Source organism: Hyperoodon ampullatus, assembly GCF_949752795.1.
Source record: "Hyperoodon ampullatus genome assembly, chromosome: 1".
Lineage (NCBI taxonomy): Eukaryota > Metazoa > Chordata > Mammalia > Artiodactyla > Ziphiidae > Hyperoodon > Hyperoodon ampullatus.
This window is the reverse complement of record NC_136914.1, coordinates 17,969,405-17,997,187: the sequence shown is the minus strand read 5'-3', so window position 1 is coordinate 17,997,187 and position 27,783 is coordinate 17,969,405. Positions and strand designations below refer to the sequence as shown.

At 36.2% G+C, this 27,783-nt stretch overlaps 1 protein-coding gene across 1 annotated transcript in view; it reads right to left on the bottom strand.

Moving 5' to 3' along the window:
* Positions 1-27,783, bottom strand: part of STPG2 (sperm tail PG-rich repeat containing 2) — a gene marked incomplete at both ends in the record, with an annotated part of 263,434 nt that overhangs the window by 228,211 nt on the left and 7,440 nt on the right. The window contains 4 exon segments of the mRNA XM_079710165.1: positions 12,632-12,743; positions 16,080-16,192; positions 26,711-26,875; positions 27,363-27,437. Of these exon segments, the coding sequence (XP_079566291.1) occupies positions 12,632-12,743; positions 16,080-16,192; positions 26,711-26,875; positions 27,363-27,437 (465 nt within the window).

The following is a 27,783-nucleotide window of genomic DNA, read 5'->3' as shown; positions in this document are numbered from 1 at the left end:
CATACATATCGATAATTACCTTAAATGTGAATGGATTAAATGCTCCAAACAAAAGACACAGGCTCGCTGAATGGATACAAAAACAAGACCCATATATATGCTGTCTACAAGAGACCCACTTTTGACCTAGGGACACATACAGACTGAAAGTGAGGGGATGGAAAAAGATACTCCATGCAAATGGAACTCAAAAGAAAGCTGGAGTAGCAATACTCATGTCAGATAAAACAGACTTTAAAATAAAGAATGTTACAAGACACAAGGAATGACACTATATAATCATCAAGGGATCAACCCAAGAAGAAGATATAACATTTAGAAATATATATGCAACCAACATATGGGCATATCAGTACATAAGGCAACTGCTAACAGTTATAAAAGAGGAAATCGACAGTAACTCAGTAATAGTGGGGGATGTTAAAATCTCACTTAAAACAATGAACATATCATCCAAACAGAAAACTAATAAGGAAAAACATGCTTTAAATGAAACAATAGACCAGATAGATTTAATTAATATTTATAGGACATTCCATCCAAAAACAGCAAATTCCACTTTCTTCTCAAGTGTGCATGGAACATTCTCCAGGATAGATCACATCTTGGGTCACAAATCAAGCCTCATGAAATTTAAGAATATTGAAATCATATCAAGTATCTTTTCTGACCACAATGCTATGAGATTAGAAATCAATTACAGGGAAAAAAACGTAAAAAACACAAACACATGGAGGCTAAACAATACATTAGTAAATAACCAAGAGACCACTGAAAAAATCAAAGAGGAAATCAAAAAATACCTAGAGACAAATGACAATGAAAACATGACAATCCAAAACCTATGCGATGCAGCAAAAGCAGTTCTAAGAGGGAATTTTATAGCAATACAAGCCTACTTCAAGAAAGAAGAAAAATCTCAAATAAGGAATCTAACCTTACACCTAAAGGAACTAGAGAATGAAGAACAAACAAAACCCAAAGCTAGCAGAAGGAAAGAAATCATAAAGATCAGAGCAGAAATAAATGAAATAGAAACAAAGAAAACAATAGCAAAGATCAATAAAACTAAAATCTGGTTCTTTGAGAAGATAAACAAAATTGATAAACCATTTGCCAGACTCATCAAGAAAAAGAGGGAGAGGACTCAAATCAATAAAATTAGAAATGAAAAAGGAGAAGTTACAACAGACACCACAGAAGTACAAAGCATCCTAAGAGACTACTACAAGCAACTCTATGCCAATAAAATGGACAACCTGGAAGAAATGGACAAATTCTTAGAAAGGTATAACCTTCCAAGACTGAACCAGGAAGAAACAGAAAATATGAACAGACCAATCACAAGTGATCAAATTGAAACTGTGATTAAAAATCTTCCAACAAACAAAAGTCCAGGACCAGATGGTTTCACAGGTGAATTCTATCAAACATTTAGAGAAGAGCTAACACCCATCCTTCTCAAATTCTTCCAAAAAACTGAAGAGGAAGGAACACTCTCAAACTCATTCTATGCGGCCACCGTCACTCTGATACCAAAACCAGACAAAGATACTACAAAAAAAGAAAATTACAGACCAATATCACTGATGAATATAGATGCAAAAATCCTCAACAAAATACTAGCCAATAAAATCCAACAACACATTAAAAGGATCATACACCATGATCAAGTGGGATTATCCCAGGGATGCAAGGATTCTTCAATATACGCAAATCAATCAATGTGATACACCATGTTAACAAATTGAAGAATAAAAACCATATGATCATCTCAATAGATGAAGAAAATGCTTTTGACAAAATTCAACACCCATTTATGATAATATCTCTACAGAAAGTGGGCACAGAGGGAACCTACCCCAACATAATAAAGGCCATATATGACACACCCACAGCAAACATCATTCAAAATGGTGAAAAACTGAAAGCATTTCCTCTAAGATCTGGAACAAGACAAGGATGTCCACTCTCACCACTATTATTCAACATAGTTTTGGAAGTCCTAGCCACAGCAATCAGAGAAGAAAAAGAAATAAAAGGAATACAAATTGGAAAAGGAGAAGTAAAACTGTCACTGTCTGCAGATGACATGATACCATACATAGAGAATCCTAAAGATGCCACCAGAAAACTACTAGAGCTAATCAATGAATTTGGTAAAGTTGCAGGATACCAAATTAATGCACAGAAATCTCTTGCATTCCTATACACTAATGATGATAAATCTGAACGAGAAATTAAGGAAACACTCCCATTTGCCATTGCAACAAAAAGAATAAAATATCTAGGAATAAACCTACCTAAGGAGACAAAAGACCTGTATGCAGAAAACTGAAAGAAATTAAAGATGATACCAACAGATGGAGAGATATACCATGTTCTTGGATTGGAAGAATCATTGTGAAAATGACTATACTACCCAAAGCAATCTACAGATTCAATGCAATCCCTATCAAATTACCAATGGCATTTTTTATGGAACTAGAACAAAAAATCTTAAAATTTGTATGGAGACACAAAAGACCCCAAATAGCCAAAGCAGTCTTGAGGGAAAAAAACGGAGTTGGAGGAATCACACTCCATGACTTCAGACTATACTACAAAGCTACAGTAATCAAGACAATGTGGTACTGGCACAAAAACAGAAATATAGATCACTGGAACAGGATAGAAAGCTCAGAGATAAACCCACGCACCTATGGTCAACTAATATATGACAAAGGAGGCAAGGATATGCAATGGAGAAAAGACATATCTTCAATAAGTGGTGCTGGGAAAACTGGACAGCTACATGTAAAAGAACGAAATTAGAACACTCCTTAACACCATAAACAAAAATAAAGTCAAAATGGATTAGAGAGTAAATGTAAGACCAGACATTATAAAACTCTTAGAGGAAAACACAGGAAGAACGCTCTTTGACATAAATCACACCAAGATCTTTTTTAATCCACCTCCTAGAGTAATGGAAATAAAAACAAAAATAAACAAATGGGATCTAATGAAACTCAAAAGCATTTGCAAAACAACGGAAACTACAAACAAGACAAAAAGACAACCCTCAGAATGGGAGAAAATATTTGCAAGCAAATCAACGGACAAAGGATTAATCTCCAAAATATATATGCAGCTCAATGTTAAAAACACAAACAACCCAGTCCAAAAATGGGCAGAAGACCTAAATAGACATTTCTCCACAGAAGACACAGAGATGGCCAAGAAGCACATGAAAAGCTGCTCAACATCATTAATTATTACAGAAATGCAAATCGAAACTACAATGAGGTATAACCTCACACCACTTAAAATGGGCATCATCAGAAAGTCTACAAACAACAAATGCTGGAGAGGGTGTGGAGAAAAGGGAACCCTCTTGCACTGTTGGTGGGAATGTAAATTGATACTGCCACTATGGAGAACAGTATGGAAGTTACTTAAGAAACTAAAAATAGAATTACCATATGACCCAGCAATCCCACTACTGGGCATATACCCAGAGAAAACAGTAATTCAAAAAGACACATGCACCCCAACGTTCATTGCAGCACTACTTACAATAGCCAGATCATGGATGCAACCTAAATGGCCATCAACAGACGAATGGATAAAGAAAATGTGGCACCTATTTACAATGGAATATTACTCAGCCATAAAAAGGAACAAAACTGGTTCATTTGTAGAGACGTGGGTTAATCTAGAGACTGTCATACAGAGTGAAGTAAGTCAGAAAGAGAAAAACAAATATCATATATTAACGCATATATGTGGAACCTAGAAAAATGGTACAGATGAACTGGTTTGCAGGGCAGAAATTGAGACACAGATGTAGACAACAAACATATGGACACCAAGGGGGGAAAGCGGCGGTGGGGGGGTGATTAATTGGGAGATTGGGATTGACATGTATATGTAAAATGGATATGTGTAAAATATGTGTAAAATGGATAACTAATAAGAACATGCTGTATAATAAATAAAATTCAAAAATTAAAAAAAAATTTATAAACCTCTAGCCAGGCAAACTAAGAAAGAAGAGAGACAATACAAATTACTGATATCAGAAATGAAGGAGGGGGGCTTCCCTGGTGGCGCAGTGGTTGAGAGTCCACCTGCCGACTCAGGGGACATGGGTTCGTGCCCTGGTCCGGGAAGATCCCACATGCCATGGAGCGGCTGGGCCCATGAGCCATGGCCGCTGAGCCTGCGCATCCAGAGCCTGTGCTCTGCAACAGGAGAGGCCACAACAGTGAGAGGCCCACGTACCGCAAAAAAAAAAAAAAAAAGAAATGAAGGAGGGGACATCACTACAGTTCCCATATGCATTAAAAGAATAAAGGAATACTATGAACAATTCTATGCCCATAAATTTGATAACCTAGATGAAAAGGACCGATTCCTTAAAAGACTCAATCTCCCAAATTCTTATGAGAAGAAATAGATGAACTGAATAGGCCTATGCCTATTAAAGATATCAAGTCAATAATTCATAACCTTCCAAAACAAAAAGCACCAGACCCAGATGGATTCACTGGTGAATTCTACCACACATTTAAGGGAAAAAATTATACCAACCTCTACAATCTCTTTCAGAAGATATAAGCAGAGGGAATACTTCCTAACTCATTTTATGAGGCCAGCATTACCTTAATACTAAAACCAGACAAACGCATTACAAGAAAACCATAAACCAGTATCTCTCATGATTCTAAATTAACACTTTTTATCTTGTTTGAGATTTATAATTGTTATTCTATGAAAACAACTGCATTATATTACTCTGTTATTGTATCTTTTTCTAATAGTTCTATAAGCAATATTTTTCCTTGCTGATTAATATTCAGGGGAATACCGAGAAAATTCTTATTGAAATACTCACTGATTTCTCAACTGAGAGTCATTTATCCTTACTTTAAATGATCAATTTTGAAATGTTTATCCTATAATCTTCAAGTTTTTAAGTTTAAATATACTAGAGGAAAAAAATCCAAGGTTTTTGTGCGTACAAGTTCCAAATAATGAAACTGAAACATAGCTACAGAAAATATTTAATGGCATTTAGATTTTTATATTAATAAATATACACTACCTAGACTTCCGGGTAAGATGGCGGAAGAGTAAGACGCGGAGATCACCTTCCTCCTCACGGATACACCAGAAATACAGCTACACGTGGAACAACTCCTACAGAACACATACTGAACGCTGGCAGAAGACCCCAGACCTCCCAAAAGGCAAGAAACTCCCCACATACCTGGGTAGGGCAAAGCGGAGAGATTCCCGCACAGAGGATCGGTGCCGAGCGGCACTCACCAGCCCGAGAGGCTTGTCTGCTCGCCCGCCGGGGCGGGCGGCGCTGGAAGCTGAGGCTCGGGCTTCGGTCAGAGTGCAGGGAGAGGACTGGGGCTGGCGGCGAGAACTCAGCCTGAAGGGGGCTAATGTGCCACAGCTAGCCGGGAGGGAGTCCGGGAAAACTCTGGAGCTGCCGAAGAGGCAAGAGACTTGTTCTTCCCTCTTGGTTTCCTGCTGCGCGAGGAGAGGGGATTAAGAGCGCTGCTTAAAGGGGCTCCACAGACGGGCGCGAGTCGCGACTGAAAGCGCGGAGCCCAGTGACGGGCGTGGGACGCTGGGGCTGCTGCTGCCGCCGCCAAGAAGCCCGTGTGCGAGCGCAGGTCACTGTCCACACCGCCCTTCCGGGAGCCTGAGCAGCCCGCCACTGCCGGGGTCCCGGGATCCAGGGGCGGCTTCCCTGGGAGAACGCACGGCGCGCCTCGGGCTGGTGCAACGTCACGCCGACCTCTGCCGCTGCAGGCTCGCCCCGCACTCCGTGCCCCTCCCTCCCGCCCGGCCTGAGTGAGCCAGAGTTCCCGAAGAGGCTGCTCCTTTAACCCTTTCCTGTCTGAGCGAAGAACAGACGCCCTCCGGCGACCTACACGCAGAGGCGGGGCCAAATCCAAAGCTGAGACCCGGGAGCTGTGAGAACAAAGAAGAGAAAGGGAAACCTCTCCCAGCAGCCTCAGAAGCAGCGGATTAAAGCTCCACAATCAACTTGATGTACCCTGCATCTGTGGAATACATGAATAGACAACAAATCATCCCAAATTGAGGAGCCAGGAGTCAGTACTGTGCCTCTGAGGTGGGAGAGCCAACTTCAGGACACTGGTCCACAAGAGACCTCCCAGCTCCACATAATATCAAACGGCGAAAATCTTCCAGAGATCTCCATCTCAACACCAGCACCCAGCTTCACTCAACGACCAGCAAGCTACAGTGCTGGACACCCTATGCCAAACAACTAGCAAGACAGGAACACAACGCCACCCATTAGCAGAGAGGTGGCCTAAAATCATAAAAAGTCTGCAGACACCCCAAAACACACCACCAGACGTGGACCTGCCCACCAGAAAGACAAGATCCAGCCTCATCCACCAGAACACAGGCACTAGTCCCCTCGACCAGGAAACCTACACAACCCACTAAACCAACCTTAGCCACTGGGGACAGACACCAAAAACAACAGGAACTACGAACCTGCAGCCGGCAAAAAGGAGACCCCAAACACAGTAACATAAGCAAAATGAGAAGACAGAAAAACACACAGCAGGAGAAGGAGCAAGATAAAAACCCACCAGACCTAACAAATGAAGAGGTAATAGGCAGTCTATCTGAAAAAGAATTCAGAATAATGATAGTAAAGATGATCCAAAATCTTGGAAATAGAATAGACAAAATGCAAGAAACAGTTAACAAGGACCTAGTAGAACTAAAGATGAATCAAGCATCGATTAAAAACACAATAAATGAAATGAAAAATACTCTAGATGGGATCAATAGCAGAATAACTGAGGCAGAAGAACGGATAAGTGAGGTGGAAGATAAAATAGTGGAAATAACTAATGCAGAGCAAAATAAAGAGAAAAGAATGAAAAGAACAGAGGACAATATCAGAGACCTCTGGGACAACATTAAACGCACCAACATTCGAATTATAGGGGTTCCAGAAGAAGAAGAGAAAAAGAAAGGGACTGAGAAAATATTTGAAGAGATTATAGTTGAAAACTTCCCTAATATGGGAAAGGAAATAGTTAATCAAGTCCAAGAAGCACAGAGAGTCCCATACAGAATAAATCCAAGGAGAAATACGCCAAGACACATATTAATCAAACTGTCAAAAATTAAACACAAAGAAATCATATTAAAAGCAGCAAGGCAAAAACAACAAATAACACACAAGGGAATCCCCATCAGGATAACAGCTGATCTCTCAGCAGAAACTCTACAAGCCAGAAGGGAGTGGCAGGACATAATTAAAGTGATGAAGGAGAGAAACCTGCAACCAAGATTACTCTACCCAGCAAGGATCTCATTCAGATTTGATGGAGAAATTAAAACGTTTACAGACAAGCAAAAGCTGAGAGAGTTCAGCACCACCAAACCAGCTTTACAACAAATGCTAAAGGAACTTCTCTAGGCAAGAAACACAACAGAAGGAAAAGACCTACAATAACGAACCCAAAACAATTAAGAAAATGGGAATAGGAACATACATATCGATAATTACCTTAAATGTAAATGGACTAAACGCTCCCACCAAAAGACACAGATTGGCTGAATGGATACAAAAACAAGACCCATATATATGCTGTCTACAAGAGACCCACTTCAGACCTAGAGACACATACAGACTGAAAGTAAGGGGATGGAAAAAGATATTCCATGCAAATGGAAACCAAAAGAAAGCTGGAGTAGCAATTCTCATATCAGACAAAATAGACTTTAAAATAAAGACTACTAGAAGAGACAAAGAAGGACACTACATAATGATCAAGGGATCGATCCAAGAAGAAGATATAGCAATTGTAAATATTTATGCACCCAACATAGGAGCACCTCAATACATAAGGCAAACACTAACAGCCATAAAAGGAGAAATCGACAGTAACACAATCATAGTAGGGGACTTTAACACCCCACTTTCACCAATGGACAGATCATCCAAAATGAAAATAAATAAGGAAACACAAGCTTTAAATGATACATTAAACAAGATGGACTTAATTGATATTTATAGGACATTCCATCCAAAAACAACAGAATACACATTTTTCTCAAGTGCTCATGGAACATTCTCCAGGATAGATCATATCTTGGGTCACAAATCAAGCCTTGGTAAATTTAAGAAAATTGAAATTGTATCAAGTATCTTTTCCGACCACAATGCTATGAGACTAGATATCAATTACAGGAAAAGAGCTATAAAAAATACAAACACATGGAGGCTAAACAATACATTACTTAATAACGAAGTGATCACTGAAGAAATCAAAGAGGAAATAAAAAAATACCTAGAAACAAATGACAATGGAGACACGACGACCCAAAACCTATGGGATGCAGCAAAAGCAGTTCTAAGAGGGAAGTTTATAGCAATACAATCCCACCTTAAGAAACAGGAAATATCTCGACTAAACAACCTAACCTTGCACCTAAAGCAATTAGAGAAAGAAGAACAAAAACATCCCAAAGTTAGCAGAAGGAAAGAAATCATAAAAATCAGATCAGAAATAAATGAAAAAGAAATGAAGGAAACAATAGCAAAGATCAATAAAACTAAAAGCTGGTTCTTTGAGAAGATAAACAAAATTGATAAACCATTAGCCAGACTCATCAAGAAAAAAAGGGAGAAGACTCAAATCAATAGAATTAGAAATGAAAAAGGAGAAGTAACAACTGACACTGCAGAAATACAAAAGATCGTGAGGGATTACTATAAGCAACTCTATGCCAATAAAATGGACAACCTGGAAGAAATGGACAAATTCTTAGAAATGCACAACCTGCCAAGACTGAATCAGGAAGAAATAGAACATATGAACAGACCAATCACAAGCACTGAAATTGAAACTGTGATAAAAAATCTTCCAACAAACAAAAGCCCAGGACCAGATGGCTTCACAGGCGAATTCTATCAAGCATTTAGAGAAGAGCTAACGCCTATCCTTCTCAAACTCTTCCAAAATATAGCAGAGGGAGGAACACTCCCAAACTCATTCTACGAGGCCACCATCACCTTGATACCAAAACCAGACAAGGATGTCACAAAGAAAGAAAACTACAGGCCAATATCACTGATGAACATAGATGCAAAAATCCTCAACAAAATACTAGCAAACAGAATCCAACAGCACATTAAAAGGATCATACACCATGATCAAGTGGGGTTTATCCCAGGAATGCAAGGATTCTTCAATATACGCAAATCAATCAACGTGATACACCATATTAACAAATTGAAGGAGAAAAACCATATGATCATCTCAATAGATGCAGAGAAAGCTTTCGACAAAATTCAACACCCATTCATGATAAAAACCCTGCAGAAAGTAGGCATAGAGGGAACTTTCCTCAACATAATAAAGGCCATATATGACAAACCCACAGCCAGCATCGTCCTCAATGGTGAAAAACTGAAACCATTTCCACTAGGATCAGGAACAAGACAAGGTTGCCCACTCTCACCACTCTTATTCAACATAGTTTTGGAAGTTTTAGCCACAGCAATCAGAGAAGAAAAGCAAATAAAAGGAATCCAAATTGGAAAAGAAGAAGTAAAGCTGTCACTGTTTGCAGATGACATGATACTATACATAGAGAATCCTAAAGATGCTACCAGAAAACTACTAGAGCTAATCAATGAATTTGGTAAAGTTGCAGGATACAAAATTAATGCACAGAAATCTCTGGCATTCCTATATACTAATGATGAAAAATCTGAAAGTGAAATCAAGGAAACACTCCCATTTACCATTGCAACAAAAAGAATAAAATATCTAGGAATAAACCTACCTAAGGAGACAAAAGACCTGTATGCAGAAAATTATAAGACACTGATGAAAGAAATTAAAGATGATACAAATAGATGGAGAGATGTACCATGTTCTTGGATTGGAAGAATCAACATTGTGAAAATGACTCTACTACCCAAAGCAATCTACAGATTCAATGCAATCCCTATCAAAATACCACTGGCATTTTTCACAGAACTAGAACAAAAAATTTCACAATTTGTATGGAAACACAAAAGACCCCGAATAGCCAAAGCAATCTTGAGAACGAAAAATGGAGCTGGAGGAATCAGGCTCCCTGACTTCAGACTATACTACAAAGCTGCAGTAATCAAGACAGTATGGTACTGGCACAGAAACAGAAAGATAGATCAATGGAACAGGATAGAAAGCCCAGAGATAAACCCACGGACATATGGTCACCTTATCTTTGATAAAGGAGGCAGGAATGTACAGTGGAGAAAGGACAGTCTCTTCAATAAGTGGTGTTGGGAAAACTGGAGAGGGACATGTAAAAGTATGAGATTCGATCACTCCCTAACACCATACACAAAAATAAGCTCAAAATGGATTAAAGACCTAAATGTAAGGCCAGACACTATCAAACTCTTAGAGGACAACATAGGCAGAACACTCTATGACATAAATCACAGCAAGATCCTTTTTGACCCACCTCCTAGAGAAATGGAAATAAAGACAAAAATAAACACATGGGACCTAATGAAACTTAAAAGCTTTTGCACAGCAAAGGAAACCATAAACAAGACCAAAAGACAACCCTCAGAATGGGAGAAAATATTTGCAAATGAAGCAACTGACAAAGGATTAATCTCCAAAATTTATAAGCAGCTCATGCAGCTCAATAACAAAAAAACAAACAACCCAATCCAAAAATGGGCAGAAGACCTAAATAGACATTTCTCCACAGAAGATATACAGACTGCCAACAAACACATGAAAGGATGCTCAACATCTTTACTAATTAGAGAAATGCAAATCAAAACTACAATGAGATATCATCTCACACCAGTCAGAATGGCCATCATCAAAAAATCTAGAAACAATAAATGCTGGAGAGGGTGTGGAAAAAAGGGAACACTCTTGCACTGCTGGTGGGAATGTGAATTGGTACAGCCACTATGGAGAACGGTATGGAGGTTCCTTAAAAAACTACAAATAGAACTACCATATGACCCTGCAATCCCACTACTGGGCATATACCCTGAGAAAACCATAATTCAAAAAGAGACATGTACCAAAATGTTCATAGCAGCCCTATTTACAATAGCCCGGAGATGGAAACAACCTAAGTGTCCATCATCGGATGAATGGGTAAAGAAGATGTGGCACATACATACAATGGAATATTACTCAGCCATAAAAAGAAATGAAATTGAACTATTTGTAATGAGGTGGATGGACCTAGAGTCTGTCATACAGAGTGAAGTAAGTCAGAAAGAGAAAGACAAATACTGTATGCTGACACATATATATGGAATTTAAGAAAAAAAAAGGTCATGAAGAACATAGGGGTAAGACAGGAATAAAGACACAGACCTACTAGAGAATGGACTTGAGGATATGGGGAGGGGGAAGGGTAAGCTGTGACAAAGTGAAAGAGCGGCATGGACATATATACACTACCAAATGTAAGGTAGATAGCTAGTGGGAAGCAGCCGCATAGCACAGGGAGATCAGCTCGGTGCTTTGTGACCGCCTGGAGGGGTGGGATAGGGAGGGTGGGAGGGAGACGCAAAAGGGAGGGGATATGGGAACATATGTATACATATAACTGATTAAATTTGTGATAAAGCAAAAAATAAAAATAAAAAAAAAAAATAAATAAAAAAAAAAAAAGAGGGCTAAGTAAATGTACACTCAGAAACAATTCATGTACATTGTCACTATACCCCTGAGGGCTGTCATTGTCAATATTTATAAATTAACAGTTGTGATTGTTTTCACATAAAAAAAAAAAAAAAAAAAAAAAAAAAAAATATACACTACCTAGAACAATGAAGATAAAAATCTTACTATGTACTAACCAGACTTCACCAAGAATATTATTCTTTGTTCTCAAAATCATATTTTAAGGAGAGAAAGATTCAAAAACTAATGAAGGGGGCTTCCCTGGTGGCGCAGTGGTTGAGCGTCCGCCTGCCGATGCAGGGGAAACGGGTTCGTGCCCCGATCTGGGAGGATCCCACATGCCGCGGAGCGGCTAGGCCTGTGAGCCATGGCTGCTGGGCCTGTGCGTCCGGAGCCTGTGCTCCGCAACGGGAGAGGCCACAACAGTGAGAGGCCCACATACCGCAAAAAAAAAAAAAAAAAAAAAAAAAAAAAACTAATGAAGATCCCTAGGTAACATCAAAGGAAAATAAGTTATCCTGAAGCTAAATACTGAGAATAGTCAAAGATATTTAGAACATTTATCCTTACTAGAGAAGATTTAAAGGAAGATTTAAAAGAAGTCATAGGAAAAGGTAGAATAAATAGACAACAAGCAGCTAAATTTAGGTCAGTTTAAGAAGGAAATTGTAAGAAACAGAGTAGTCCACTACTGAAACAAGAAACCTCGGGGGTATTGAGTTCTTTATCACAAGAGGTGTTCAAGCAGAGATAGCAATCAACTTGAAGGAAATTTTAGACACAGTTCCTCAGTTCCTTCCACAAAATTCAGAGTGACAACTACCTACGAGGAACAGTAGAAGAGTACTCTGTGTGATAATAAGATTCAATGACCTTAAAATCTAGGAAATAGATGAAATAGTTACTTTTCAACTTACCTTTTTTTCCTCCTGCAATATTATTACTTCATAAAGTCGTGGGAGATTTGAGCAATGATTTTGCTGTTGATCTTTCTTGATGTTAATATTTTCATAATGTAGTGCCTTTTTCCTTTAGAAAATTCAGAAAAAAATTATTCTCAATTTCAAATATATAAATGTCTATATAAGTTAAGAGAATATTTTTGCACCATTTCCTGCTTAAAAAGTATTCAATAAGATATCTGGGTGTGTTAGGCCAATATATCCTAAACTCTGTCAGATCTATTCATTTATATTGGTTAGATCTGCGTTTTCCAATTCAGAGCATTAAAATATACCTATTCTAATAATGATTCCAAAAAGAAAACAAAATGTGGGATTAATGTCATGAATTTAAATAAAAAGCTACCAAAAAAAGTTTCCCGTGTAGTTTATTCATCATAAAAGGTCTTTAAAATTTCAAATCGGGGCTTCCCTGGTGGCGCAGTGTTTGGGAGTCCGCCTGCCGATGCAGGGGACAAGGGTTCGTGCCCCGGTCTGGGAGGATCCCACATGTCGCAGAGTGGCTGGGCCCGTGAGCCATGGCTGCTGAGCCTGTGCGTCCGGAGCCTGCGCTCCGCAACGGGAGAGGCCACAACAGTGAGAGGCCCGCAAACTGCTAAAAAAAAAAAAAAAAAAAAAAAAAAAAAAAAATTTCAAATCACTTGGTATTTCAACTATTAACTAAAATAAGGGGAAAATAGTCAATGCTATTTATATCATAAAACAATCAGGAAAAGGGCATAAAGAAAGATCTTTGAAAATGAAACGAAAGCTTATTTTCATTGAAATTTACACAAGTAAGAATAATAAACCAAGTAAGCAGTGAGTAACAGCCCAAGCTCTGGAGTCAGACAGCCTGATATGAATCCTAACATTGCTACCTACTAGCTACGTGACCTTACACAAATCATTCACCCTCTCTAAACTTCAGATTTGATTCTTCATCTGTGATTGGAAATAGTATTAACCAATTCTCAAGGTTGTAATGATCAAAGTGGATAATATATGTGAAGTATTTACTGCCATACAAAACCCATAGTAAGTATACAATAACTGTTAGCTATTATTAGGAATTATATTTAAATAGGATATTTTTTTCTAATTCTTAAAAAGAATTAGAAAAAAAGTCATATTAAACACTTCCAGTGAACTATACTGAACATAAGATTAAAAAAAAGAGAGAATATAAAAACAAAGACAAATGTTTAAGTTACATAATAGCCATTTTTTGTTTGTTTAGACATTACTATGATTTAAACATGCATATAACATCTCAGTTTACTGTCAAATGCTGACTTCATTGATTTTTTTTGCACAAAATTCAACAAATGAACTTATTTTCAAAACCTCAAATAGTTTTATGGATAAAAAATTTATATTTGGGATATCAAAAGGGTCACATATAATTTAGGTCTGTGTTTTCCCAAAAAGAAACCTATGAGCTCATCTTTCCATTCGAAATACCCAAGTATTTCCATTTTTATACCATATCAAATCCACAATAATTATGACTCAATCAATAAACAAAAAGTAGAAAAAAAAAAAAGGTAGAAAATATCACCTACCAGAAGGAACCAAGACAAGTCCAAATAAAAGACAGTGAAGGCAGCAAAAACAAAGAGCAAATTACGGAAATGATGAAATATCTGATGCAGTTAGGAATGCAATCTATATGCATACATTCCTACTAGCAAAAGTGAAAATACAAACAGAAGAAAAGAAGAAACAATGGAAATAACAAAGATCAAAGAGAAAGTAACATTTAAAAAAAGGGAGGAGAGGGAATTCCCTGGAGGGTCCAGTGGTTAGGATTCCATGCTTTCACTGGCGTGGGTCCGGGTTCAATCCCTGGTGGGGGAACTAAGATCCTGCAAGCCGTGCGGTGTGACCAAAAAAATAAAAAATAAAAAATAAAGTCAGGCAGACACTTATTTAAAAAAAAAAATAGGAGGAGAATGGGAGTGGGACAGGGCTGGAGAAGTAAAAAGGACGGTCAGGAAAAAACTATCAAGCAAAATCAGAGCAATAGAATTAGACAGAGTGCTGGTCATGCCTGAGGTACTTAGTTAGACGTGTAGTGGAATGGATGGAAAACAACCATCACAGAACCACATACCCTAAAAAGGGTTAATTTTGCTTAATGTTAATTAAACCTCAATAATACTGACAGGCAAGCAGGCAGACAGATAGGAAAGCAAACCAGCCAAACTGGAAGAAAAAGGTAAGAGTAAAATACTAACAAAAGCATTATGTCAAGGGGATAAGTAGAGTTAGAGCATTTGACAGACTGTTTTATTTGGAATGACAAAGATTAAATTTTGATCCCATTAAGCTGTATATACATGTTAAACTTCTAGTGTAACTACTAAAAAAATTAAAATACATGGCATATCACCCAAATTAGGAGAGTGAAAAAATGAAAAGGACAATAGAATAGGGTATAAATTCCCCAAAACAAGGGCCATGTTTTATTCTTAGTTACTAAGTTTAGTACTAAGACATAGCAAGAATTCAAACAATGTTTGTTCAATGAATGAATAGCAGTAGGGGAGTTTAAGTAAGAGCCTAAGCTACATCCACTGCTGGTATACAGCTGTGTCTGAATCTGTCCAGCAAATTAATTGGATAGGTAATCACTGTGGGACTTCCTGCTAGAAAACTCATTCTGTAAGAGAGAAAGGATCAGGCAGATAAACTGGAACCTGTTAAAAATTAAATCATGAAAAGCAGCAATAGATTCTGAGAACAACATGATATCTGTTACTCAGTTTTGCCTTCCATGGACTCATGTCTAAGACCTTACTGTAAGAGTAGGAGAAAATAAAGACAGAAAGAATTATTTTACAAGAAATGTATTTCCTAGTTAGACTTCATAAATATTACCTTCAACCTAATGTTATGGCTCTGACTTATACTGAGAATGCCTTCTAAATCCATCATGTAGTCAATAGAATGGACACCAGAGCCAGGAACAAGAGGCAGAGTCCTGGGTCACCTTCTTTTATATTTTCTCTGATCTTTTCTCTATCTTGTAATTAAAGACAGTATATTTTAGTACTTAGATACATGGGCTGTACAACCGAAAAGGCCTCAGTCAATGTCAAGCTCTGCCACTTAATAGCTGCATAATATTAAATACATTATTTATTCTCTCTGACCCTTTCATTTTTCACTGATAAAATAAGCATAACACTAGTAACTACACAGAGACTTATGAAGATAAATGAATTAATACATGTAAAACAGGTAGCACAGGATCTGGCAGACAGAAAAGCAATGGTTTTCATATAGGTTACTCTAAAATATCATATTTCTTGAAGTTTTTCATACTGATTTTTCCTTTCATAACAGCATAACCTAGTCTAAATTATTAGAATATTTATAGTCAAAAACTACAGTAAAGATATACTATTTTATTACTTACTGGGTTATATCATACTGTCCAGGACCAGGCCCTGACTTTATAGGTAACTCTAGTCTTCCCAAAGAGTTGCCAAAATGTATCCCCTTATATTTCAAAGTTACATTGGAAAAATCCTCACCAAAAAAAAAAAAAAAAAGTGTAGATGGGAGACAATTTAAATAAATCATGAAACAATGTTTAACTTTACTTAAGTCTAAAGGGAGGGTAGCCTTAGTCAAGGAGTTTCCACTGGTAAATGCTAGACTCTTGCTTGATACATCTCAAGAGTATCACTGTGTGCCCCATCCCACTCCTGAGTCAACCAGGATTCCCAGAGAAGGGCCTCTAGTTCAGTATATCCTCAACCAATATGCACAACTTGCTCTTGGCAGTACACTCAACAATCTAAAATCTTAAGGGCAATGACAATTAGCTCCTCATCATTTAAAAAGGGGAGGAAGGGCAGACTTGCTTGATTTAGGGAATGGGAAAGCCTAACAAAAATGACTTAATTAAATAGAAATTAATTTAAAGAAATTAAAATTCAAACATTACCAACAGATACTAGATAACTTCTAATTACCTGGTAAGTGCAGAAGATACTCATGTAAAGTTTTCATAGAGTAACAAATATATAACAAAAATTAAACACTACCCCCAAATCATTTCATAGTTAATGTTTGAGGTCAGGATCAGTACTTTAATGCCAAATAAGTCATTTGTGACAAGAGAAATCAGCAATCATCTTCCTTCACAGTCATACAATAAGCATGACTCACTAAAGAGTTCACTTTAGAGAAGTTAAAACACCTGCTTTCATTAGAAACTAATAAAAGAATAAAGTATGGGGCTTCCCTGGTGGTACAGTGGTTGAGAATCTGCCTGCTAATGCAGGGGACACGGGTTCGAGCCCTGGTCTGGGAGGATCCCACATGCTGTGGAGCAACTAGGCCCGTGAGCCACAACTACTAAGCCTGCGCGTCTGGAGCCTGTGCTCCGCAACAAGAGAGGCCGCGATAGTGAGAGGCCCGCGCACCGCGATGAAGAGTGGCCCCCGCTTGCCACAACTAGAGAAAGCCCTTGCACAGAAAGAAAGACCCAACACAGACCCCCAACGTCTTCTTTAAAAAAAAAAAAAAAAAAGAATAAAGTATGAAACACGAACAGTAGCATCTCATAGGAATTCTTGTGTTGACCTAATACATTCTAAATTGAGCAATCATTTAAGAAATTTATAAAATCTTACTTTTTTAACTGATAGTAAAAGGTAACTCTAGTCTATTTCATTTACATTTAATTCATATTTGTAAAAATACAGCTTTAAAATAGGCATGATTATTAAACCAATTAATATATATATTGAATAAAATCCCAGTAACATAAACTGATAGTTTAACTGCGTAAAACAGTATGTCAGTTGTTCTAGGTGACCATTATTATTCTTGAATAGTGGAACCAGTCTCTCTCAATTACGATTATAAACAATATTAATGAACTAAATGGCAATTAAATTATTAGAAAGCATAATTCCAGTTCAGATTGGTGAATCAAACCCACATCTGCCCCCCTCCCACCAGAATCTCAGAAGAAGCGTATAAAATATATGTAAATTATTAGTACTAGAAACTAAGAGAAGGTGTCATTCACATTCCACTTCAAGGAATTTCTGGAAAATATAGCACAGCAGAGACTACAACCAGAAAAAGATCTCACTGCAAGTGAAAAGAACTTCAGCTACTCTATTAACATCCCCAGAGAGACAGAAACTAGAGGTAAGGATGGACTCATGGGTAGTGAGTAGGGAGCAATTCTCAAAACTACTAATAACCTTACAGATTTATTTGCACCGGTGCCATTACACGAAGTGATGAAAGAATGCTAAAACTCACTCCATTCTTGCCATGGATGGTTGGAAATAAATTGGAAGCACTGCCACTGTCTCCTAACAAGGACAGACTTCCTAGTTAGAGAGGCACCACTCTAGAAAGCTTTGGGATGGCACAACAAAATCCAAAAATAAGTTGGTACAGCACTAAAATTCCCTACTATGTGGAAACATCTTTTACTTCCTAGAACTTAACAACTAGCCCTCAAATATTATAATATTATATTATAGAACTTAACAACTAGCCCTCAAATATTAAAATATTATAAAATACAAACACAATAAAACTAAACTTTCCCTTTTACACCACCTGACCTTAAAGAATTAAACAGGGACCAACACAATCTCTGACAGAACTTTGACGTTTGCATGAAGTGAAATGGGACCTTTGTTGATTCTTTTATCATAGATGGCAATCTCAAAGAGAAACTGAATTACAGTTCTTCTAAAGGTTTCTCCTGCTTCAATTTTAGTAAATCTCCTTGTTTGTTCCTTGCTTGGGTGATGGAGGATGTTGGAGCTGAGGGTACAGAAACAGGGAGTTACTAGCTATGTCCAAATAAGATTCAGACATATTTTGGAACGTCTAGTGAATAGAGCAAATCAACCAGAAGATGAACGCAAAAACTATTCCTATGGGAAGCAGCTAATCATGGTAACCCACACCCAGTTAGAAAATCTTACTGTCAAAAGAGTGGCAATGCTAACTACTGAGTATTTTCTGTTGACTGAATTTGCCTTTTAACAGATAATCCCCCACTGGATTTATGTCTGTATTCTGTAGAGTGCAAAAGGGCTATGATAAAAATCTAAAAGACATTTCATTAAAACACTGGTAAAAATCAATGCTACTTTTAGAGCATTCTATCTAATAGAGTATAAAACAGAGAGAGAAGAGCATTATCCCCCCCAGCTTCACCTCAGCTTATCATGCAGCTTTCACTCTGATGGAGTATATGGGTGGAAATGCCCAGCAGAGAGCACCATCTGGCAAGAGACTGAACTGCCTGGGGGAACAGAAGCTGTCTCAGTGGAAACAGACTTATTCAGAAGCATAGTTGAGACAGCCCTTCTAGAAGCCCCTGTGAAGGGGAACTTTGCAGAAGGCTGGAGGTCTACCACATCAACAGGAGGAGATAACATACATATATTTGAGTTACTAACATAATTGTGACTCTCTGTAGTACCCACAATCCAATAAAGCCTGGGAAAACTTGTTACATAAATAAAAAGCATTAATCCGTATTCCCACCAGGAATATTTCCAGCACTGTAAGTGGTCTTAATGTGCTTAGCTTATTGATATGCAGATTCCTTCTAATGAACTACAACACAAAGAGCAGAGAGGTATTTCCCCTCTTCACTAATCAGTTTTAACACACTATGAAGCTGTAACACCATAAAGCACCAAATCAAAGTAAGACACTGATATTATTATTATTATTGTTGTTACTGTTATAAATAGGCTGTTTGGTTGATATATGATCCCCAAGCCCAGACCCCTGTCAGTCCTAGGAGGAACAGAGCTATGAATAAAAATTGAAAGGGCTATCCTACCAATCTCTCTAATGCATAGGGTATACACTGCTTTAGCACTTCTGAGTGTAACACAAAAGGAAATAAGGCAGTCAGATCATCCAAAGGCTTTGGGTCTGGGGGTGCAGAGACAAACACCATAACAACTAGCAGAACAGCACAGAAAAATAGCACAGACTGACATGTCCAGCAGAGCAGCAGATGGTAGTAGAGGAGTCCTGGAAGAAACCATGGCATCCACTAGAGTAGTTGAAAAGCAGCCCATTCCTTTGGGTCAATGGCAACTCTGAAGACTGCTGCACCCCACAAAGCTTCAGAAAAGGAAAGAATGATCAGCCATGCAACACTGTTTTGCTAAGAGAAGTGTTCTAGACCATCTTTCAAATGAAATTACTTAATAGAGGCATGGATTTTAAAAGTACATACACAGTTTTGATGGCAGAAAGAGAAAACTTTTTCACTCGTACTTTATTTTTACTTAGAAATGAAACAAAGTTTCATAATCGTGAAGATTTTAGGCTTAGTAAGTAGTGAAATAAATGTAGAACTCTCTTCTTATATAATAAATATAGCCATGTTAGATATGCCAGATATTTTCTATATTTCAGGCAGGAGCATATCTAATATATTGATTAACTATAGCCTATAGATTTGCAAAAGTAAAATCAGTATTTTAAGACAGAGCATTCTGAAAAATCATCTTTAACATTATATTTTTATACCCTACAAAGTATAAGTTACAATTTTATAGTAATTCTTCTACACAGCATTTCAGGAGAAATTATGTCCAAGTAGACTTATGTCTAAGAAGCTTTCCTCAGGTTAATTATTGTGATTTTGAAGGTCAACTGTTTAACAGTTCTTAAGGTAATCCAGCAGAAGGAAAGACTATGCACACACACCTACATAAACACACACCATTCAAGACACCAGCAAAATCCTTTTCCTGTGTATGCGCTGAAATTCATTTCATTTAAACCATGTGAACTACTTAACTCACTAACCTGTACAGTTCTCAGGTAAATGTTCAATTGGAAATTTAATTTAAAAGCCTTTTAAAAATACAGATAGAAAATAAGGAACAAATTGATGTACTCAACTCTAAATCACACTCTCCTTATGTCAATAAGTATTGACAACAGATGTAGAGAACAAACGTATAGACACCAAGGGGGGAAAGCGGGGGCAGCTGGGGTGGTGGTGGTGGGATGAATTGGGAGATTGGGATTGACATATATACACCAATATGTATAAAACAGATAACTAATAAGAACCTGCTGTGTAAAATTCAAAAAATAAAAATAAATTAAAAGGATGTGATATTAAAAACAAACAAACAAGAAGTGTTGACAATACCATCTTCAAGGTCATCGTCAAGCTTGGAAAATCTTTAGCAAATAAAATATGACTTAATTGAAGCAAACTTAACACAGAGGTGCATTATTTTAAGTGAATAATGTAATATAACTTGAAGAATTGCTAACTGCTACTTTCACTGACAATGAACTCAATGAAGAAGGGGCTATGCAACTTTCTTCTCATGTCTTTTCCATAATTAAGTGTGGAAACAGAATTTGTGAAGAATTAAAAGTCCCAAAGTGTGGCAGTTCAAAACACTAATGGACTGCATTCCAGTGTGGCAGCACACAGGTAGTTCCCAGCATGTTATCATTAGCAAATATGTCAGTGTCATAATTCCAACCACAAACTGTGCTTGTGAAATCCACCTCTGAAAAGCAGATTTCTAATGGTTACCTGAGCTCTTCTTTTGAAAAAGAGACAGAAGCTAAATTTTCTAATTCAAAATGTTATACAAAATAATTTATACAGAGGATTTCTCTTTACAGATTAAATATAGCTAAAAATTACCATTTGTTGGCTAGAGTCTTATACAACTTGTAATTTCAGAGTTGCTTCTATATTTAAGCTACATAAGATACCTTCAGCAGATGTTATTTCAACAGTTCAGGGAATAATCACAATAATTACCTGTTTGTTGAATTATTTTCTCAATTTTCTATTAATGTTCACATCTGGAAACTGAGCCCACATACAGTATTATCTCAAAAAGCAGCTAAAGAGATACATAGAATTACCAGAAATTTGGATAATACTTGAATTAACATTACTAGAGTATCAATTTCATAATAGTTTGTGAGGCACCTGTGTTTTTTTCCCCCCTGCAGGAAAAAATAAGAAAATTAAGCCTTCAGCTACTGACCTTTGCTACCCTACCTCTAGTTTTTCTCTCAAATTCAAGATGGAGATTTCAGAAAATATCACAATTCAATTCAAATTAAGATTTGTTGAATCCTCTTGAATATTAACCACTATGTCTTTAAGTTATACGTAAATCTATGTTTTTACAAACATGTTTTCTTAAATTTGATCTAGATTTTTATTCTAATAAATACAAGTTGGATCAAATCAGTAATTACTAAAATACGTCATCAAATTGGACCTATTAAAATTGGAGAATAAATTTTCTTATTGTTATTTCTCTCTTCTATGAATAATAATGTAGCCAGAAAGAAATCAAATTTTATATGTTAAAGTAATGTTTATTCATACATGAAAAACGTTTTGCACACCTAGGGAAGCTTGGAGGCATTATTCTGGCCTTTTAATGGATGATACATTATTCTGAAACAAAGAAATAGCATATACAAAAAATATAATTTTAAAGCAAGAATAACATTTTGGGATTTAAGTTAAGAATAACAGAGAACTGTTTAAGCTGAGACCAAGGATCATTGACTACTGTGAAAAAGAAATACTAGTTCCAATATATTAAACCAAAGTTTTTCCCAGGATATTTTAGATAAGAAAACTTAGCACAAAGAGCTTAAGTAACTTGGCCAAAGACAAATAACTATTAAGTAGTGAAGCCAAGAAATAAACACAAGCAGTCCAGTTCCATTACACTACCTTTCATAATTGTCCTTTACCTTGGACAGAATATACTGATATTAGACCATAGGACTTCCATTAATTTCAATGTAATTTTTACAGTTATCTCCATTGTTCTTCTGAGCATATCTTACTCAAATACCTAAGATACTGACACTGTCTGTGGATGAAAACTAATTATTTTTATATTATTAACAGGATGGTAGGATAGTCAAGGCCTGGAAAACCAGGCATGGCATCAACAGGGAGAGCAAAATACTCCTGGGATAAAAGGCCCTAGAGCCAGAAAGAAATGGGAATTCTAAGGGTGTGAACAGGAGACATATCCATAACTTACAATATCTTTACTCTCCATTTTATCAGAGGTAAGTTGGTTATTCATAAGTTTTATAGTATGGAGCAGTCTATCAGGTCTTAAAATACCTGTATTTGAAGATAAAATGTATTATCTCTAGTGTGTTCTACAATCAACAGAAATTTAAAAAGAGGGGTTACAAACTAAAATACCAGCCTGTCTATTTACCTTTACCTTTGTACTTTAATTCTTTAAACAGAATGTGAGTTATTATCTAATGAACTTTCATTTCATCCTGAGGAACTCTAGTATTTCTTTTAGAGGGTGTACTACAGACAAAATCTATCAGTTTCTGTTTATCTGGGAATGTCTTAATTTTGTCTTCATTTTCAAAGAATAGTTTTGCTGATTATAGAATTCTCGATTAGCAATCTTTTTTATTTCAGTACTTTGAATGTATCACCTCACTGCCTTCCAGCCTCCATGGTTTCTGATAAGTCAGCTGTTAATCTTCTTGGGGATTTCTTGTCACTTTTCTTGCTGCTTTCAAGATTTCTCAATGTTTTTGGCTTCAACAGTTTGATTGTGATATATGTAGGTGTGCATCTCTCTGAATTTATCCTATTTGCAATTCAGTGAGCTTCTTGTATGTGTAGATTGTTTTTCATCAAATTTGGGATGTTTTCAAGTTATTATTTCTTCAGCTATTCTCTCTGCCCCCTTTTTCTTCTCTCCTTCTTTGACCCTCATTATGCATACGTTGGTATGCTTGATGGTGTCCCCCAAGTCTCAGATGTTATGTTTATTTTTCTTCATACTTTTTCTTCCTGTTCATCAGGTTGCATATCAATTGACTCGTCTTCAAGTTTGTTAATTCTTTCTTTTGCCAGTTCAAATCCACTAGTGAATCCCTCTAGCGAATTTTTCATTTCCACAATCGTACTTCTCAACTCCAGAATTTCTACGTGGCTGTTTTTTATAATTTCTATCTTTATTGATACTGTCTGTTTGGTGAGACATTGTTTTTATATTCCCCTTTAATTATTTAGACATACCTTCCTTTCTTTACTTGAATATATTTAAAATAGTTGATCTAAAGACTTTGTCTAATAAGTCCAACATCCTGGCTTCCTCAAGAACAGTTTCTAATGATTGCTTCTTTTCCTATGTATGGGCCATATTTCTGTTGTTGTTGTTGTTTTTGCATGTCTCATAATTTTTTGTTGAAAACCAGACATCTTAGATAATATAATATGGCAACTCTGAAAATCAGAATCTCCCTCCTGACCCAAAGGTTTATTGTGGGGTTTTTTTGTTTAGTGATTTCTGGACTAATTCTCTAAATTCTGTATTCTCTGTCATGTGTGTCCACTAAAGTCTCGGTCTGGCTAGCTGACTGGTCAGATAATCGTTGGACAGAGGTTTTCTTAATGCTTTGAACGAGTAGGTCTCCAACCTTTGCAGAGGTGCACTGTGCATGTGTTGAGACACACCTTCAACACTCAAGTAGGCAGTTTACAAGTCTGTCTTAGCTTTCACTTCCCGAAGGTCACATAGAGGTAAGAGCTTTGTACCTTCTCAAGTCTGGTTTTTGAAGTGATGGGTTAGCAATTCTGAAACTACGTTCAGTGGTTTACAAGATTAAGCAAATAAGTAAATATACTGAGGATAATGGGAACCAGGTTTCTCACTGTGGGAGAAGGGAGATCAAACACAGAAAAGGAAATACAAGAATAAACATGTGGCACTGAACTGGAATTAGAGATATCAATATAAGCTTAAAGTTTTTAATAGACAGATAAGAAAAAGTATAGATTTCTAACTTTGTCCATTGAGATGGCCTAGAAGGAATGATACCCCAAATGTACCTAGTGTACTGATCTTGTTTTGAAATATCATTCTCCACTAAATGAAAGTAGAGCTCCTGAGGAAATGACTGATTTCAACGGCTGTGGCAACGGAAAAAATAAGATGAACCTGCAACATTTTATTGTGCCATAAAATAAAGAAGTGCTCAAAGAATGATGGAGATATGTCAAAAAGACACAACAAGCAGATTGAAAGGGCTCCCAAGGGTCAAATATTAGATCATTTTAACCTCAAAATAAATAGTGAGATTAGTGAATTACAACCTTTTCAGTAAAACAGGAATTCGTGAACCCATACTGATATAAATACATAAATGGAAAAGAATATAAAGCTGTTCTTTATAGTAAGTAAAGTGCCAACAAAAAAATGTTAAAGAAAATATGACATTAGAAAACCACCATTTGATAAACATCACAGTAAAATTGATTCAGGCATCATCAATGGATGTTAAACTAATAGGTGAGAGTTTGATAAGGAATAGGATATCTACTCATTCTTAAAGTAACCTCTCCAAAATATTTATAAATTTTTTAAAATAGTAACTTTACAGTAGATAAAACCAAAAGACACCCCCTCAAGTTAACATCACCAACTATGGGATAAGTAAACATCCTGCACCTTTTTATGTGATACATTGAGAAGGATGCTTCACTTATGTAGCATTCCTGCTAAAATATATAAACTCATCCTAATCATGATAAAATATACACGAATCCAAAACTGAGACATATTCTACCAAATAAACAGCCTGTACTCTTCAAAAGTCAAGGTTACAAAAGACAAAGAAAGACTGAAGAACTGTTCCCAATGAAAGGACTCTAAAGAGACACAACAACTAAATGCAACTTGTAATACCAGATGGGACTCTTGACCAAAACTCATTTTTTAAAGAATATCATTGAGATAATTACTAATATTTTTTAAATATCTACAGATTAGATAATAGGATTATATGAATGAAATTTTTCTGATTTTGATAATTACACTGTGGTTATAAAAGAGAATTCCTGTTCTTAGAAATTTTACATTAAAAGTATTTAGGAGTAAAGGGGCATCATGTCTTAAATGTACTCTGAAATTGCTTAATTAAAATAAGAATATAAATATAGAGGGGAAATGATAAAGCAAATGTGATAAAGTGTTAACTGCAGGATCTAAGTGAAAGGTATATGGGAATTATTTGTATTATTCTTGTAACTTTTCTATCAATCTGAAATTATTTCAAAATTTAAAATTACTTTTTTAAAAAAGAAACTCACTAATCGGAAACAATGAATGGATTAGATCTAGTATATTGATATAGCTAAATCTAGAAAATATAACATTAAATGAAATAGCAAGCAACCTGCATGCCAGATGATAACATTTACTTAAATGTTTTAATGCATACAACAATACATATTGTTATTTATATGTAGCAAAGATTTACTGTTTACTTTGGCAAAGGGAAAAGAATGGAGGGAGGGAAATTGGGTAGGGTAATAATTGTAATAATATATTTATTTTAAAATATAGCTAATTCGAGTGTAATAAAATTTTAATATGTGTTATATGAGATGGTGGGTACGTGGTTATCTGTTTTTATGTTTGTTCAAGTCTATGTGCAATTATATAAATTAGAATAAAAATATTTTAGGAATAAAAACTTAACAATTCAAAGTATCTAAGACTCCAAAATACCCCAGTATACCTATTGCCAAAAACCAAATGGTTTCATAAGGTGCTTAAGCCTAAGCTTAAACTATTAAACTATTTCCTCTTTTTCCTGGATACAGTTAGACTGTATTTCCCAGGTTCCTTGGCAGTTAAGTGTGTCCATGTGCCTGAAATTTAACTCCCAGGCCTAGCCTACAAAAAACCCCCACTACCAGTTCTCTGCCCTCCTTCCCCTTCTGCCAGCTGGATACAGATGACACCAAGGCCTTTGGAGATGACAGTAACATGAATGGAATAAGCCTGTGTCCCTGAATCTCTACATGGAGGAATATCTCTTATCAACAAGAAATGTCCATATGAATGAGGAAAAAAAGAATTTCTGTTGCATTAAGCCACTGAGATTTGGGGGTCTATCTGTTACTGCAGTTAGTATTACATTAACTAGAACATGCATAATCATAAACAGTCTTCCAACTGTCAATGTGAAATGTATCATACTTACAAATTGAGGTTTATAGTATGCTGGACCTAGTGTACTGTCAATAGCAGGTGGAAAATGTTTTGTGATACTGCCATCCTCATTAATATTATAACCATATGGCCGTCCACAAGAAGGAATTGAAGGAACATCAACACTTCTGGAAACTGTAAGTGCCCTGGACATTTTCTGTAAAAAAAAATATATATATATATATTATTTACTCAAAGGCAAGAAAAGGAATGAATAAACAAATATTAAAATTTACTAAAAGACAACTATTCAATATTGACTTTATGAGTTTTATAGTATAAACCAAAAATGTTTGTCTGTAAAAGTAATTTAAAAGAGTGAATTCAAGTCTTACCTCATAATATAAACCAAGATTTAACCAAACTACTATTAAACAGTAACATAAAGCATAATATAAACTAAACTACTGTTAAAGCCACTTTTAGAGATAAGGAATCTCTCACCTGGCTCAGTTATTTATCTTGCTTAGTATAGCAAGCATTAGTGATTCCAAAAACAGGCATTCATTCCTACAGTCACATCAACAATCAGCAGTTCAAAGTGGTTACTTGTGCTATGCTATCATAGTATCTGTCAGGTAAAAACAAACTTTATACTTTCTGTAACATTTTCTGGCTTCATTCCTTTCCAGCTCCTGACTTACCTTCATCTTACCGGTGCCCTGTATAAATATCCTAATTTTGCAGACCATGTAGCAAGGAAAATGTCTGATAAGATGCTAAATGGAAATTTAAAATATAAAATATAAAATTGAATTTATTACTATAGCTATGTAAGTTATGTAAAAGTATATGTAAGTGTATAAAATCATATACATATACGATTTGATACTGAAAAGAGCTATGCAAAAATTAACAGAATTATCAATGTTAGAGTCAGAAGTTTTAAGGTGCTTATGTTTTTTCAAAATTTCCTTTAATGGAAAACATTTTATAATTTAAGTAAAAACAGAAAGGAGTAACATATATTAGAAATACCAGTATAAAATACATCAAATAAAATACTGGCATTTAAATAATTTAGTAATATGAAAAATTACTTATTAAGAATATATTTATAATAGA